General features: G+C 43.3%; 1 protein-coding gene across 1 annotated transcript in view; it reads left to right on the forward strand.

Annotated features, from left to right (window-relative positions):
* The window catches only part of RBFOX1 (RNA binding protein, fox-1 homolog 1), a 201,241-nt gene that overhangs the window by 136,041 nt on the left and 52,186 nt on the right, over window positions 1-13,014 (forward strand). The window contains exon 9 of the mRNA XM_021719102.1: window positions 3,613-3,745. Within this exon, the coding sequence (XP_021574777.1) occupies window positions 3,613-3,745 (133 nt within the window). The remainder of the gene's footprint in view (window positions 1-3,612; window positions 3,746-13,014) is intronic.

Below are 13,014 nucleotides of genomic sequence, written 5' to 3' on the forward strand. Positions count from 1 at the left end.
CCGCACTCCAGTCTGGGCGACAGAGTGAGACTCCAACTAAAAAAAAAAAAAAAGAGACCTTTGACTGGCCTAGATCAACAAGAGACATCTGGCAAATCATCCCCCGTGAGACTTGACTTCTCTACACACACTCCATGAAGCCTCTGGCCCAAAGCATGATCCTGGGAATCTTCTTGTTTTGCATAAGGGCACTTGCCTCCAAAAAAGGTGCTACTAAAGCCAGGAGTTGATCTGCGGTCCTTACTGTGCTCCTTTCAACAAAAGCTCTCCTGTGTCCTGCTCTGGCAGCCCCAAGAGCCTCCCACTAAGACTTGTAAATATCTTATCCAGCATCAGTAAAAACATTTTCTTCCTGTAACAAAGAAGGTACAAAATGGAATCCTGGCTCTACTCTTTCAACAGCACGTGCTCCCCTCGCTCGATTGCTGAGCTTCTGTTTCATGTTCTATCTCCACATCTAAATCCTCCAAGAATTATTGTAAAACCTGCTTGTCGCTGAGAGGGAGCTTGTCTCGCTCCCTTGGCACTGTAGCCAGTGATAATGAATGGGTCAGCATAATTACCGTGTTTCCTCACACAGGCCGCCAGCTGCTCTGCCAGATTGTGAATTTTTCATTTTCTTTATTTCAAAATCCAGGGTATTCCTATGAAAACTTAATATTTGAACTGTGGCAAGACAGATTTGGAGTCAAAGCCATACCCATTCATTCTCTCCCCAGTCCTGAAGCAACTGACTCATATCTCATGACTTCTGGGTTTTTATGATATTAGGACCTGCTTTCTCCATGAAGACCCACACATTGTGCGATTCAAGCGAGTGCATTGAAATGCAATCCAGGAAACTCTGGTGCTAGGGACTGGCAAGGGAGTTCAATAAAGCTGCATGATTTGTCTTTAACAACTAAAAAAAAAAGTTAAAAATAACCTTTGTGGTCTTCCCAGATACAAATGGAAAGATAGAACCATCTGGAATTGGTTCTACAATCCTTGCCTTCTACCCTCATTGTAAGAGAACGATATGGTGAAATTTGTAAAACAGCATGACTGCTGGATGGTCAAGAACACATGCATAATTCCAGATATTAGCCAGTTGGTCTTCACTGCAGGGTCAAGGGATTTCTTCTATCTAGCCCATGCAATTTCATAAAGAATTCGGAATGGCTTCCGTGGGGGACCCCACCCACTCCCCACCACGTAGGTACAAACATACCCTGTCCATGGTGTGGTTGCAGTTTTTAGACCTCCAGGGTCACTGCATGGCCACTTCCAATCTCCAGTGACTCCACCGTGGTCTCTCATGCACACTTTCCCCCCACTTCCGACATCACATTTTTTTTTTTTGCCTTTTCGCTCCTTTCACAACTCCTACCTGAGTCCATGCATGGAAAGGACTCTGTGTGCATGGACAGGACTCAGGGAGTAATGGAAGACATGACGTGGTATACTTCTCCTCCTGAAGGGGATGGTATAAGGGGGCAGAGCCCCTCTTGGTGGTTTTGGTATAGGATGGAGGCAACTTTAACACGATATGAGTTGCAATAACCCGTGAGAGGTTAGGTGTCTGCAGAAGCCTGTAAAAAGGAGTCTGGGTGTGCTGATTTACCATGTTTGAGAGCTTCCTTCTCTGCAGGTTATCTGATCTTTTACTATGGCTCTCCTGGGACAGTGGCTTCCCAAATGCATTCTTTCAGAAAAGCTCCCTCCATGTGGTGTAGTCTGGGAAACACCGCCTGCTGCTTAGTTGAGATGGGCAAGCACGGTCAGTATGGTGAGAGCACTGCGGGTCAGAGAAGGGATTGGAGCTTGAAGGCAAAGGTGGTTTCCTGGCTCCATGGACCCTGATGAGTTACGATTTGCATGCCAGGGGAGGAGAGACATCCCAGGCAGAGGCCACAGAATGAATTATCAGGGGTTTCAGGGAATTATTAATTCTGCTCTAGACCCCTTATATCACCATCCTACTCAGAGAATTATCCCCCAGGGAAGAAATCCCTGCCCACATTTTCTCTTTGAGAGTTGACTTTGAAAACTTCTCTACAGTTTTTGTAATGATGGTGGTTGTGTTTGCTTCTTAAAACTGCTTAGGAGGTTAGGGGTTAGGGGACACTGGTGATGGGCTGTGTCTCAGGGCATGCATGATTTGTACACTGTGACACACACACGTGTCTGTGGGAATATCTCAAAAGTTTTAACAAGCAATATAGGTACATAAAGGGATATACGGAAAATAAAAATGGAGTAGGGGAAAAGCTATGAGTAAAAAACCAACACTCATGCAGTTTAGCCCCAGAGATACTAGAAAGACAAGTATGTGGAAATATGTGTGTATACATATGTACAGATATGCACATATATGCATATGTGCATAGGTATAAATATGTATATATGTATAGATATAAACATGCATATCAGGGGTGCCCAAAAATGTATACACTTATTTTTTTTTTTTTTGAGTCGGAGTCTCACTCTCACCCAGGCTGGAGTGCAGTGGCACACTCGGCCACCACAACCTTGACCTGCTGGGCTTAAGCAATCCTTCCACCTCAGCCTTCCAAGTAGCCACAGGCATACATCACCATGCCTGGCTAATTTTTGGATTTATTGTAGAGACAACGTCTCCCCAAGTTACTCAGGCTGGTCTTGAACCCCTGGACTCAGGCAATCCTCTCATCTCTACCTCCCAAAGTGCTAGGATTGCAGATGTGAACCACAGTGCCTGGCTATTTATACGCATTTTAAGAGATGATTGCTGTAATCCAAATGTCTAGTAACCACTTTGAACACCTCTTCTAATTGCAGAAATCAAATGTGACTTGTATTCGTCTTATTGAGTATTACAATTATAATATAGGGTCTTTCCTTTCTTAAAATGTGTATATATATTTTTGGCACCTTCTGTATATTCAGATGCATGTCCACGTACGCACATGCATACACACATTATATTGTGCACTCATGCACATATATATGTACGCATATGTGTATATATAGTGTACACATATGTATACATAGTGATTGAGAGCACATTGCACATACATCTTGCAGTCTACCCTTTTTAGAATTTTTTTCCGTGCAGTGTTTCTCCTGTTATTTACCTTGTTCTCCTGGGCAGAGGGGCCGCCGTCTAAGGAGCCCAACCTCTGGGGAGTCCACCTTGGCCTCTGTGCTGCCGCCTGCTTTTTGCCTCGTTCTTTTTTTTTTTTTTTTTTGAGTTGGAGTCTCACTCTGTCGCCCAGACTGGAGTGCAGTGGCCGCTCCCGGCCACCGCAGCCTCGACCTGCTGGGCTCCAGCGATCCTTCCGCCCCAGCCTTCCAAGTCGCTGGAACTACAGACGTGCGCTACCACGCCCGGCTAATTTTTTGATTTATTGTAGAGATGAGGTCTCGCCAAGTTGCGCAGGTGGGTCTCGCACCCGCGGGCCCAAGCAATCCACTCACCTCAGCCTCCCAAAGCGCGGGATTACAGGCTGAGCCACCAAGCCTCCTGACTCCTGGAAGAGGGGCGGGGTCCTGCTTGGCCCTGCAGGGACGAGGGTCCCGGGGCGGTTCCCTCCACAGCAGGGTGCGCCGTCTGATGGCTTCTCCTCTGCTCTCTCCTCTCCCCACCCACAGTGCCCGGCTTCCCGTATCCAGCCGCCACCGCCGCGGCCGCCTACCGAGGGGCGCATCTCCGAGGCCGCGGCCGCACCGTGTACAACACCTTCAGGGCCGCCGCGCCCCCGCCCCCGATCCCGGCCTACGGCGGGTAAGTGGGGCAGCCTCCCGGGCGGGCCTCCCTGCACAGCCTTCCCCCGCTCCTACCCCCCTCCAGAGGCACGGAGCTGTTTGCGAGAGCATGATGTCTTGACTCCCCCACCAGAACCGCCCCAGCATGCAGCCCGGCGCGCGCCTGTGGTGGAGCACCTTGCAAAGAGTATTGAAAAATGAGTGTAATTTGTCCTGTCATGGTTGGTGCCTTTAAGCATTCTACATGTCACATGTTGTTATGTAAATTTTCTTTGAGACTGAATGCTGGAGAACAGAGAAGTGGTTACAGCCAGAGATGTATTTCTGATGATTGCAAACATCTGGTTATTAAGGAGGTTGGACCACATTTGTCCCTTGAATTCCTCCACGGAGGGTCACGGGACTTTCATACATAAAAATCACTGGGGTGGTCTGGTTCCCCTCCCCAGAGATATCTTGCACTTCAAGGTTTATGAACCTTTGCCTGAGAAGAGAAAATTAGGTGTTGGGTCGAATGCAAAAATACAAGAATTAATGAAATTGGAGTTAAGATGCATTTTAGTTGGAGTTTCCAAAATGGCGTTTGTCTTTCTTTGTCCTCTGTGGGGAAAATGCAAATTTGTTTGTTTCCCACTGCGGGTTTGGTCCTTCTGTGCATGTACTTCAGTATGGCCACGTGAATATCAAGGAACGGTGGAGTGCTCACCAACAACAACAAAAAGTGGTACTGATATGGTGGGTGGCAGTCCTGAAATGCTGGTTGTTAGAGTTCCTACTAGAATATTCCTGCACACCTGGAGTCAGAGAGAGAGGGGTAAGGAAGTGACCCTAGACCAGGAGATATTTGTAAGATCTAGAGACATTTTCGATTGTCACAGCAGGAATGGAGAGGTGCTGTGCCATCCACTAGATAGAGTCTAGGGGTCCCGCTAACACCTGCAATGCACAGGACAGCCCCCCACAACCAAGAATTATCAAGCTCAAAGTCAGCTGTGCTATGGTTGTGAAATTCTGCTCTATGATAAATTCAACTATAACTCAAAGGAGTCTGGCATGAGGCTTCCCTGTCCAGTGACCAGCTTTCTGGTCTGTAGGAAAATGATGGCTGCATTTAGGACTGTGTGAAAAGGGTTAAGTGCTACACACACACACACACACACACACACACACACACACATACACACACACACACATGCATATATATACATATATAAAACTGTTACTTGTAAATCATTTAAAAAATCTGAATTAGCTTAGATCATCTGTTCTACTCATGACAAAGGGAAACGCTATTTTTGTTGTTGTTTATTTTTTTTCATTTTCTATTCAAATCTCACCCATTCCAATTTAGAGCATTTGAAGCACTTCAAAAACAAAAATAAATACAATAAAACAAAGTTCAGAATATAAGGAAGGAAACTAAGTGAAATAATCATGAAGGGAAAATTAAAGCACAAAAATAGGACAATGTCCACCAAGTTTCTTGTGTAGGCAACCTAACTGAGTCAACTCTGAGTTTCTTAGTGCACAAAACATCAGATATATATACTTAATCGAAAAGACAGTGGATAGTAATAATCAAGGATGAACTGGCTATTAATCCTCCCTAGTCCCCCTAGACTGTATCTGCATGTCCTAAGCCTTATATATGATCTTGTGATAGAAAGTATCATTGACAGTATCATTTTTATCTCTACTCTCATAGAATTGAGCACATTGTAGAGATCCAAAATTAAAGATTTGCTATTCCCACGGTCACATCATGAGTTACGAAGGAGAAAAAAAGTTACTTTCTGGGCTCATGTAATCACTAAAGTAAGATTAATAAACTACAAGTGCCGAATTGCACATTTATGACATTAATTTGTCTGAAAATTATATTCTCAGTACGTGGTAATTGTTGCTCTTTGGTATATGTACTATCAGTATCTCACTGCTATGTTAAACAGAAAAAAATAAAATTATATGGCTTATCTTCACACAAACAATTTGTAAAAATCTCAGAATAGCACACCTACTATAAAATTGAGATTTACTAAATTGTAATGAACATGCTCTCTTTTGGGAACAATCACGCATAATTAATTAACACCATGTTTTTCAGAGAGAGACTCAGGCATTTCCAAATAGTGAAACAATGCATTTGCGACTACTTCAGATGGAAATTAATTTTAATATTTGAGCAATATTCATAATCATTTTGGTTATAATGGTGAATTGTGCCTTTCTGCTGACAATATTATGACTGGAATTCTGAAACCATACTTAGAAGTAGGATAGAATTCTCAACAGAGGAGTGGTAGGAATGTCAGAAGGACTAGGACTGGGGATGTCCCTGTCCAGGAATCTATAAGAGCAGAGTGCTAGTGGCAAAGAAGGAAATTCAGCTACTTGCCTGAGTGTTTCATTGGTTTACAAGCTGCCTGGAGTGAATTGTCATTGAAAAACCTTAGACCCAGCATCTTAAACAAAGTTTTTCTTTTTCCTCTGGATTGTTTGGCTGAGACTGCAGGAGATGGCAGGGGCCAGCTCCTCTTGGAAGGGCAGAGAACAGAGTGATGCATGGATCAGTGATTGGCTGTAGGAGAGAGGACCCTGATCTTGTGTTGAATAGAAGCAAGTAGCAAAGAGGTTAGAAATTTCCAAAAAGTAACATCATCACGATTCAGGTAGTCCAGAGATCCTGTGGATTCTTGTAACCTTTAGTTTCCAAAGTCCTTTGGAAGAAGATTTCAGCATTTCATTCACATCTTTACTCTAACCTAGTTCAACTGATCACCCCATGACTCACAGCTATCGTGCTTCAGGCACTGTTGCGCCCTAAAGATACAGAGAAAAATGGCACCTTTAGAGGAATTTCCTTCAGTCGGGGCAGGGGACGACATACAAGCTAACAATTTCAATAAATGTGATAAGTGATAAGGTAAGGTGTTGTGTGAGCACCAAGAAAAGGTCCTCAGTTCAGCTTGGGTGTTTAGAAAAGACTCTCAAAAGAGAAGAAATATGGGATACATTTCAGTCTCATCATTTTCCAAGTTGTCATGTCAAGATCTTATTCTGTGATTCTCCCCTATACCCAGTGATCCCATCTTCTTTCAGATGACACCTAGCAAACTGCATTTATTAAGCAAGAGTTTATTTTCCCCATTGTCACCAACCAAAGACATATCTAACTTCCAACCTAAACCTCTGTACTTCTTGAAGTACCTGATATGAATCTATGTTGTTTCTAAAATACCAACCAAAGATGTGTCATTTATCCTGGGTCTATGTGTGGCTTCCATATTGTTTCTCTTCCTGGGAGATTGAAAAAAAGTATCTCTTTAAAATGAAATACTGAGCTGGGCTCGGTGGCTCAGCCTGTAATCCCGCGCCTTTGGGAGGCTGAGGTGAGTGGATTGCCTGAGCCCCCGGGTTTGAGACCCGCCTGGGCAACGAGACCTCATCTCTACAATAAATCAAAAAATCAGCCAAGTGTGGTAGCGCGCGCCTGTAATTCCGGCTACTCGGAAGGCTGAGGTGGAAGGATCGCCAGAGTCCAGCAGGTTGAGGCTGTGGTAGCTGGGAGTGGCCACTGCACTCCAGTCTGGGCGACTGAGTGAGACTCCAACTCAAAAAAAAAATAAAAAAATAAAATGAAATACTAAAAAAAGAAGAAGAAGAAGAAGAAAAATGTCCCGTAGAACCTTCAATGTTACCTTAGTAGAATCTTGGGTGATCCTTGGAGGTCTCCAACATAAAGATAATCACTAAGGATGCCCTTCCATCCATCCATTTTCTTTTATTAATGTGGATTTTTTCTTCCATGTTTTGATATTTTCTGAAATCCCTCCAAGCAGCCGAAGAGCATAGGTTATAAAAAAAACCTCTATTCTCTTTTCTCTCACAAATTGAAATAGAAACCTCTTGGGACCTTGATTCATGACCATTCCTCCCGGGGCAGGGATCTGCCTTGGAAGGTTCATGGAAACAATGAGGAAATGCTAGGCTGAGCCAGCCAACTCCTTATTGATTGCCAATGTCAACTAAATGAGTCTGAGTGATGAGTTAGAAAGTAGTGTCTACACAGTTTAAAGAACTTTTATAGTCCTAGGAAGACACAGGCTTTGGGGCAGATTAGACTGGGGCCCATTATTCTATCTAATACTACCATGTGTAGCTTACCTAACCTCTGCAGACACAGTTTTCTTAACAAGAGAATGAAGAAAGGATAGAGGGTGAAATAGGGAGATCTAAGTAAGGTGACAACTTAGCAAGTTCCATCATATGACACATGTTCAGTGCACTGTAGTCTCTGTTGTTGCAGTTGATATAGTTATTGGCTTCTTATTAGCTGCTCATACTCTTCTTATTAACGTTCACTTTTTCTTGTGGTGAGTACACAAGCAATCCTATGTCTCTCCCTCTACTCATTACTTACCTTCTTTGTTAAGGGGCATCTGCAGTTCTCAGACCTCTATTTCACCCAAGCCACAGAAATGATCTTGGATGAAGGCACTTCAATTGTTTATGGAATATATAGACTGTAAATAAAATACTAGTGGAGGGTCTCAGAGAGAGAGCAGAGTGGATGAGGTTTTCCATGTCAATTTTGATGGAGGAGCCAAAATGCCTGGTCTAGCTTCCTATGAATTACATTTGGGAGGAATTACCCATTGGGGAAAACTGTTCAAGGGAGCTCACAGGCTGATGATCTGCAGATCAGATGGCAGATGGAAGCATTGGAGACACACTCACTAGTCTCAGTACATCCAATGTTAGAAAACAGCAGCTAAATCCTAGTCCTCTTCCAGAAGAATCCAGTGAGATTTGCCTCATCAAATCCTTGCTCTTAATTAATTAGTTAATTCATTATTAAACAGCTATTTATCAAGCACCTACTATGTACCATGCATATTGCATGGGAGTGCAATAGGGTGTTCTAATGGAGCACTATGGTTTTGTTTTGTTTAATACTAAGTCTAAGCATTCAGCATCAGCTGTAGGGTTTTGGTCTTGGTTCTCTGGGTATCTTTGAGCAAGGTGCACTGCACTTTCTCAGGTAATTAATTATAACACAACTGTGGGTAACTTCCCAGAGTTACCTTGAGAATTGTTTTGACGAGATTCTGTGCTATTCTGGGTATAGGAAAGATAAGGTAGTATCCCAGGAGAAAACTTCTTAAAGTTGGCTGGTGGAAGAATGAAGCCCACAAATAGATCCTTTGGGAATGTTTTCAGGTTAAGTCCTAAAAAAGTTTCTGACACCACTCTCTAGGACTGTGTGAATATCTTTCCGTATAAAAATCAGCCACACTTGCTGCATTTACTTTCTAAATATCTAATCCCCAACATGATGTTTAGAAACTTTTTCATTTAATATAAACACAAGGAATTAAAGTTATCATTATTGATTCTCAAAATATAGAAGTCTCTGTAGCTTTTTGGGGTGTGATTTCTTTTTTTTTTGTTTGTTTGTTTTTTTTGAGTTGGAGTCTCACTCTGTCGCCCAGACTGGAGTGCAGTGGCCGCTCCCGGCCACCGCAGCCTCGACCTGCTGGGCTCTGGCGATCCTTCAGCCTCAGCCTTCCAAGTAGCCGGAATTACAGGCATGAGCTACCACGCCCGGCTGATTTTTTGATTTATTGTAGAGATGAGGTCTCGCTGCCCAGGTGGGTCTCGAATCCGTAGGCTCAGGCAATCCACTCACCTCAGCCTCCCAAAGGCGCGGGATTACAGGCTGAGCCACCAAGCCCGGCTATGGGGGTGTGATTTCTTATTTGCCAGTTTTAAAATATAACCCAAGAAGGCTCTTAACTAATGAATTTATAAGCAAACATCATAAATAAGTGATTCTTAAAGCATCTTGGATGGACAGTGGGTTTTCACAGATAGTTTTAATAATCTGATTAATAATATGTCCTTTCCCTAGGAAAATGTTTGTGCACAACCACACACACACACACACACACACACACACACACACACACACACACACAAATTCTGTACAAATACCAGTGAGTTCGTGAACTCACCTGACATACATTCAAAAACAGCTATATTTGAACACATTAAAAAGTTTAATTTATTTTTGAGTTGGAAGGGGCATCAGGGTAGAGCAGTTTTAAATAGCCTTTTCTAAAAGAATATACTTGTGGTTGGTATATATTATATTACCAAACAGATTGTATAGTTGGAGGCACTTTATACTTTCTTTCCTTTTCTTAAAGTAAAAAAAAGTAATTTGCTATAGTGCAATCATTTCCTGCTTGCACTCATCCAAATATTTAACTACTACCATTGCTTTTCTAAGAAAACAAGATGTGCATTTGCATTCTGTTCTTGCAAAAGCATATTGCAGCTCCAAAATGATTGACAAGCAATACAATTACCTTTGCATGACTAGACAGATCATCTCTGCATTAAAATAGGACTGCACCTGTTCAATGCACAATGGCAACTTTCTTTCTTATTACTGGACTGTGGTTAATTTGTCTGTAGTTGTACCCTGGACATGGACCCTTGTTCATCTTTCCTTACATATCTGATATTCTAAGTGCAGCTGTTAGATGAAACTTTGAAAAGTATTTGGTTACATTCTTGGAAACTAATATGAAGCTCTGTGATAAGAGTCTTCCTGTGTCTAGCTCCTCCCTGAGAATAGGCTAGTCTTCAGTTTTGTCTCAAATGTAAAGTAAAATAACACTTTAGGGGTGGTGTTCCATAGAGCAATGATTCTCTTAGCCCTCGAACCAACAGCATCAGCATCACCTGTTACTTGCAGGAAATGCAAATTTTTTAATGCATCCATCCAGATCTTTTGAATCAGAACCTTTTGGCTGGGCATGGGTCCTGGCCATCTGTGTTGCAACAATGCTTCAGGTGATTCTGATGCACACTCAAGTTTGACCACTACTACCTACTATAGTAGTTAAAAGTTTGGACTGTGGAGCCAGACTGCCTGGGCTAGAATCCCAGTACCTAGCTCTCTTCATTTCATTTCCACATGTCTAAAGAGGTAATGATAATATTAACCATCTCCTAGGGGTACTGATGAGGATTCAATAGGATAATGAATGCAGAATATGTAGACTAAGGAGTGATCGGTAGTAGTAGCTCTATAAATGCGGGTAGTATTAGGAGCGGTGCTTGTGCTATTAGAGTAACTCAGGACTAGAGCACAGCATTTTGGTAAAATTGGCATTCCAAGACAGGTGCAGTGGCTCACGCCTGTAATCACAGCACTTTGGGAGATGAAGGCAAAAGGATTGCCTGAGCCCAGGGGTTCGAGACCAGCCTGTGCAACTTGGCAAGCCCTCATCTCCATAATAAATTAAAAAATTAGCCAGGCATGGTGGTGCTCACCTGTAGTTCCAGCTACTTGGAAGACTGAGGTGGAAGGATCGCCTGAGCCCAGCAGGTCAAGGCTATAGTGGCCATGGGCGTACCCCTGCACTCCAGTCTGGGTGACAGAGGGAGACTCTGATTTTTTTTTTAAATGGTGATCCATTCAATGGCTTCATTTCACACTGCCAGTGAAGACAACCATTTTTGTGGGTTTTCTTATTTTTTAGGGTTATCATGATGGTAGGTAATGCACGCTCTTCTTCATTTCTCTCCAAAATGTGCATGTGCACTTTGAAAACACGCAATCTCTTCCCAATGTGGTTTATAACAGCAGGTAGAAGCCTTCCTATCTCTGTGAAGCTAATGTATTTGGGTGGGCTTCTGAAAATGCTAAAACTAGACATTATGTCCTTCCTCCAGACCCTTCAGGAAGCCAGGAATCCTTCAGCCACCCAGCCTTGCCTTGGCTGTCTCCTTTGCTTAGCCTGCTCTTTCTTTCTGTCTCCTAGTGAAAACTTTGAGATTTCTGTCCCAATTAGCCCTCCTCATCTCTGTGATAGGCCCTGTCCCTTCTGTTACGGTACACATTTAGGACACCTCTGTGACTTTCTTCCACAGTATCTGTCCCAGCTGTGAGTTTACATTTCTGTGTATGCTTTGGGATGGTGTGCCCCATTCCCTATAAGCTCTTTAAGGGTAGGTCTTAGGGGGTGAGGTGTTTCTCTCTCTGGTCCTCATGCCTTGGCATCGTGTTTGGGGTATAAGAACCCTTTCTGTTGTAGAGAAACAGAACTTGTCATTCAATGTGTTTGAACTGGTCAAAATGAGGATGCTAGACCGCACTTGCTCTTTGGTTTAAAGCCTTACAAATGTGGAATGTTAAGAGTCTCCAAAATAACTTTCTGTAGCCCACAATGGAGGACAAAGCATGACAACTAGGTAACCCTATTGAGCACAGACCCCCCCCCCCCCCCAGAGGCAAACATCAGTTCTTTTCTTACTTCCGGGCATTGTTGATACAAATAGGCTTGCTGTGGAGGGATGCAACTGGCCACATTGCATGATCACTTTTGTCCTGGCCAGAGCTCAGCCTCAGCCTCATCAGGTAGCTACTCCAACCCCCGTCCACACCCACACGTGTCCCCTGGAAGAGCCCCTAAGGCCGAGGATCAGCTCTGCTTTCCATTATTCACAGAAGAGCAGAGACAGATGAGTCCCACCCTACAGATATTTAGAAAAATACTCTTTTCATGCTTCTATGTATAGTAGCATCTGGTTAAAATGTTAGCATTTTGTTTACTCCCGGATTGCTTTCCGTCTAGTCTCTTGCCCTTGTCTCCTAATCCAGGTTCCAGTTTTTGAATCGTATCTCTCTTTTTCTTCTCCACTGACAACAGCCAGTAATGCTGAACAACCAAATCAGAGACAAATTCCAGAATGCAGCATCCCTCCTCCCAATCTGTTATTGAATGCTACCTGGAGTTGACATAAAAATGACTCCTTGTCACCTTCTGCCACCTCCTAATACTCAACCTCCCCTTTAAAACATGGCCCCTTGTTTACTCAATAAATAGTCTAGGACAGGCACCGTGGCTCATGCCTGCAATCCTAGCACTTTAGGAGTCAAGGCAGGGAGATCATTTGAAGCAAAGAGTTCGAGACCAACTTGGGGCAACATCATGAGACCTTATCTCTACAAAAAAATTTTAAAAGCTAGCTGGACATGGTTGCTCACACTTGTAGTCCCCTACTTAGGAGACGTAGGTGGGAGGCTCACTTGATTCCAGGAGTTTAAGGCTGCAGTGAGCTGTGATCGCACCACTGCACAGCCTGGGCAACAGAGCTAGACCCTGTCTCTGAAAATACATAAATAAATAAAGGTAATTATTGTACATCTTTCTAGGTACAAAATAATGTGACAGGCACTCAGCGAGATAGAATGTTGACTATGCCATTGGTGCA

Source organism: Carlito syrichta, unplaced genomic scaffold (genome assembly GCF_000164805.1).
Source record: "Carlito syrichta isolate Samal-C Ts95f unplaced genomic scaffold, Tarsius_syrichta-2.0.1 Scaffold314127, whole genome shotgun sequence".
Lineage (NCBI taxonomy): Eukaryota > Metazoa > Chordata > Mammalia > Primates > Tarsiidae > Carlito > Carlito syrichta.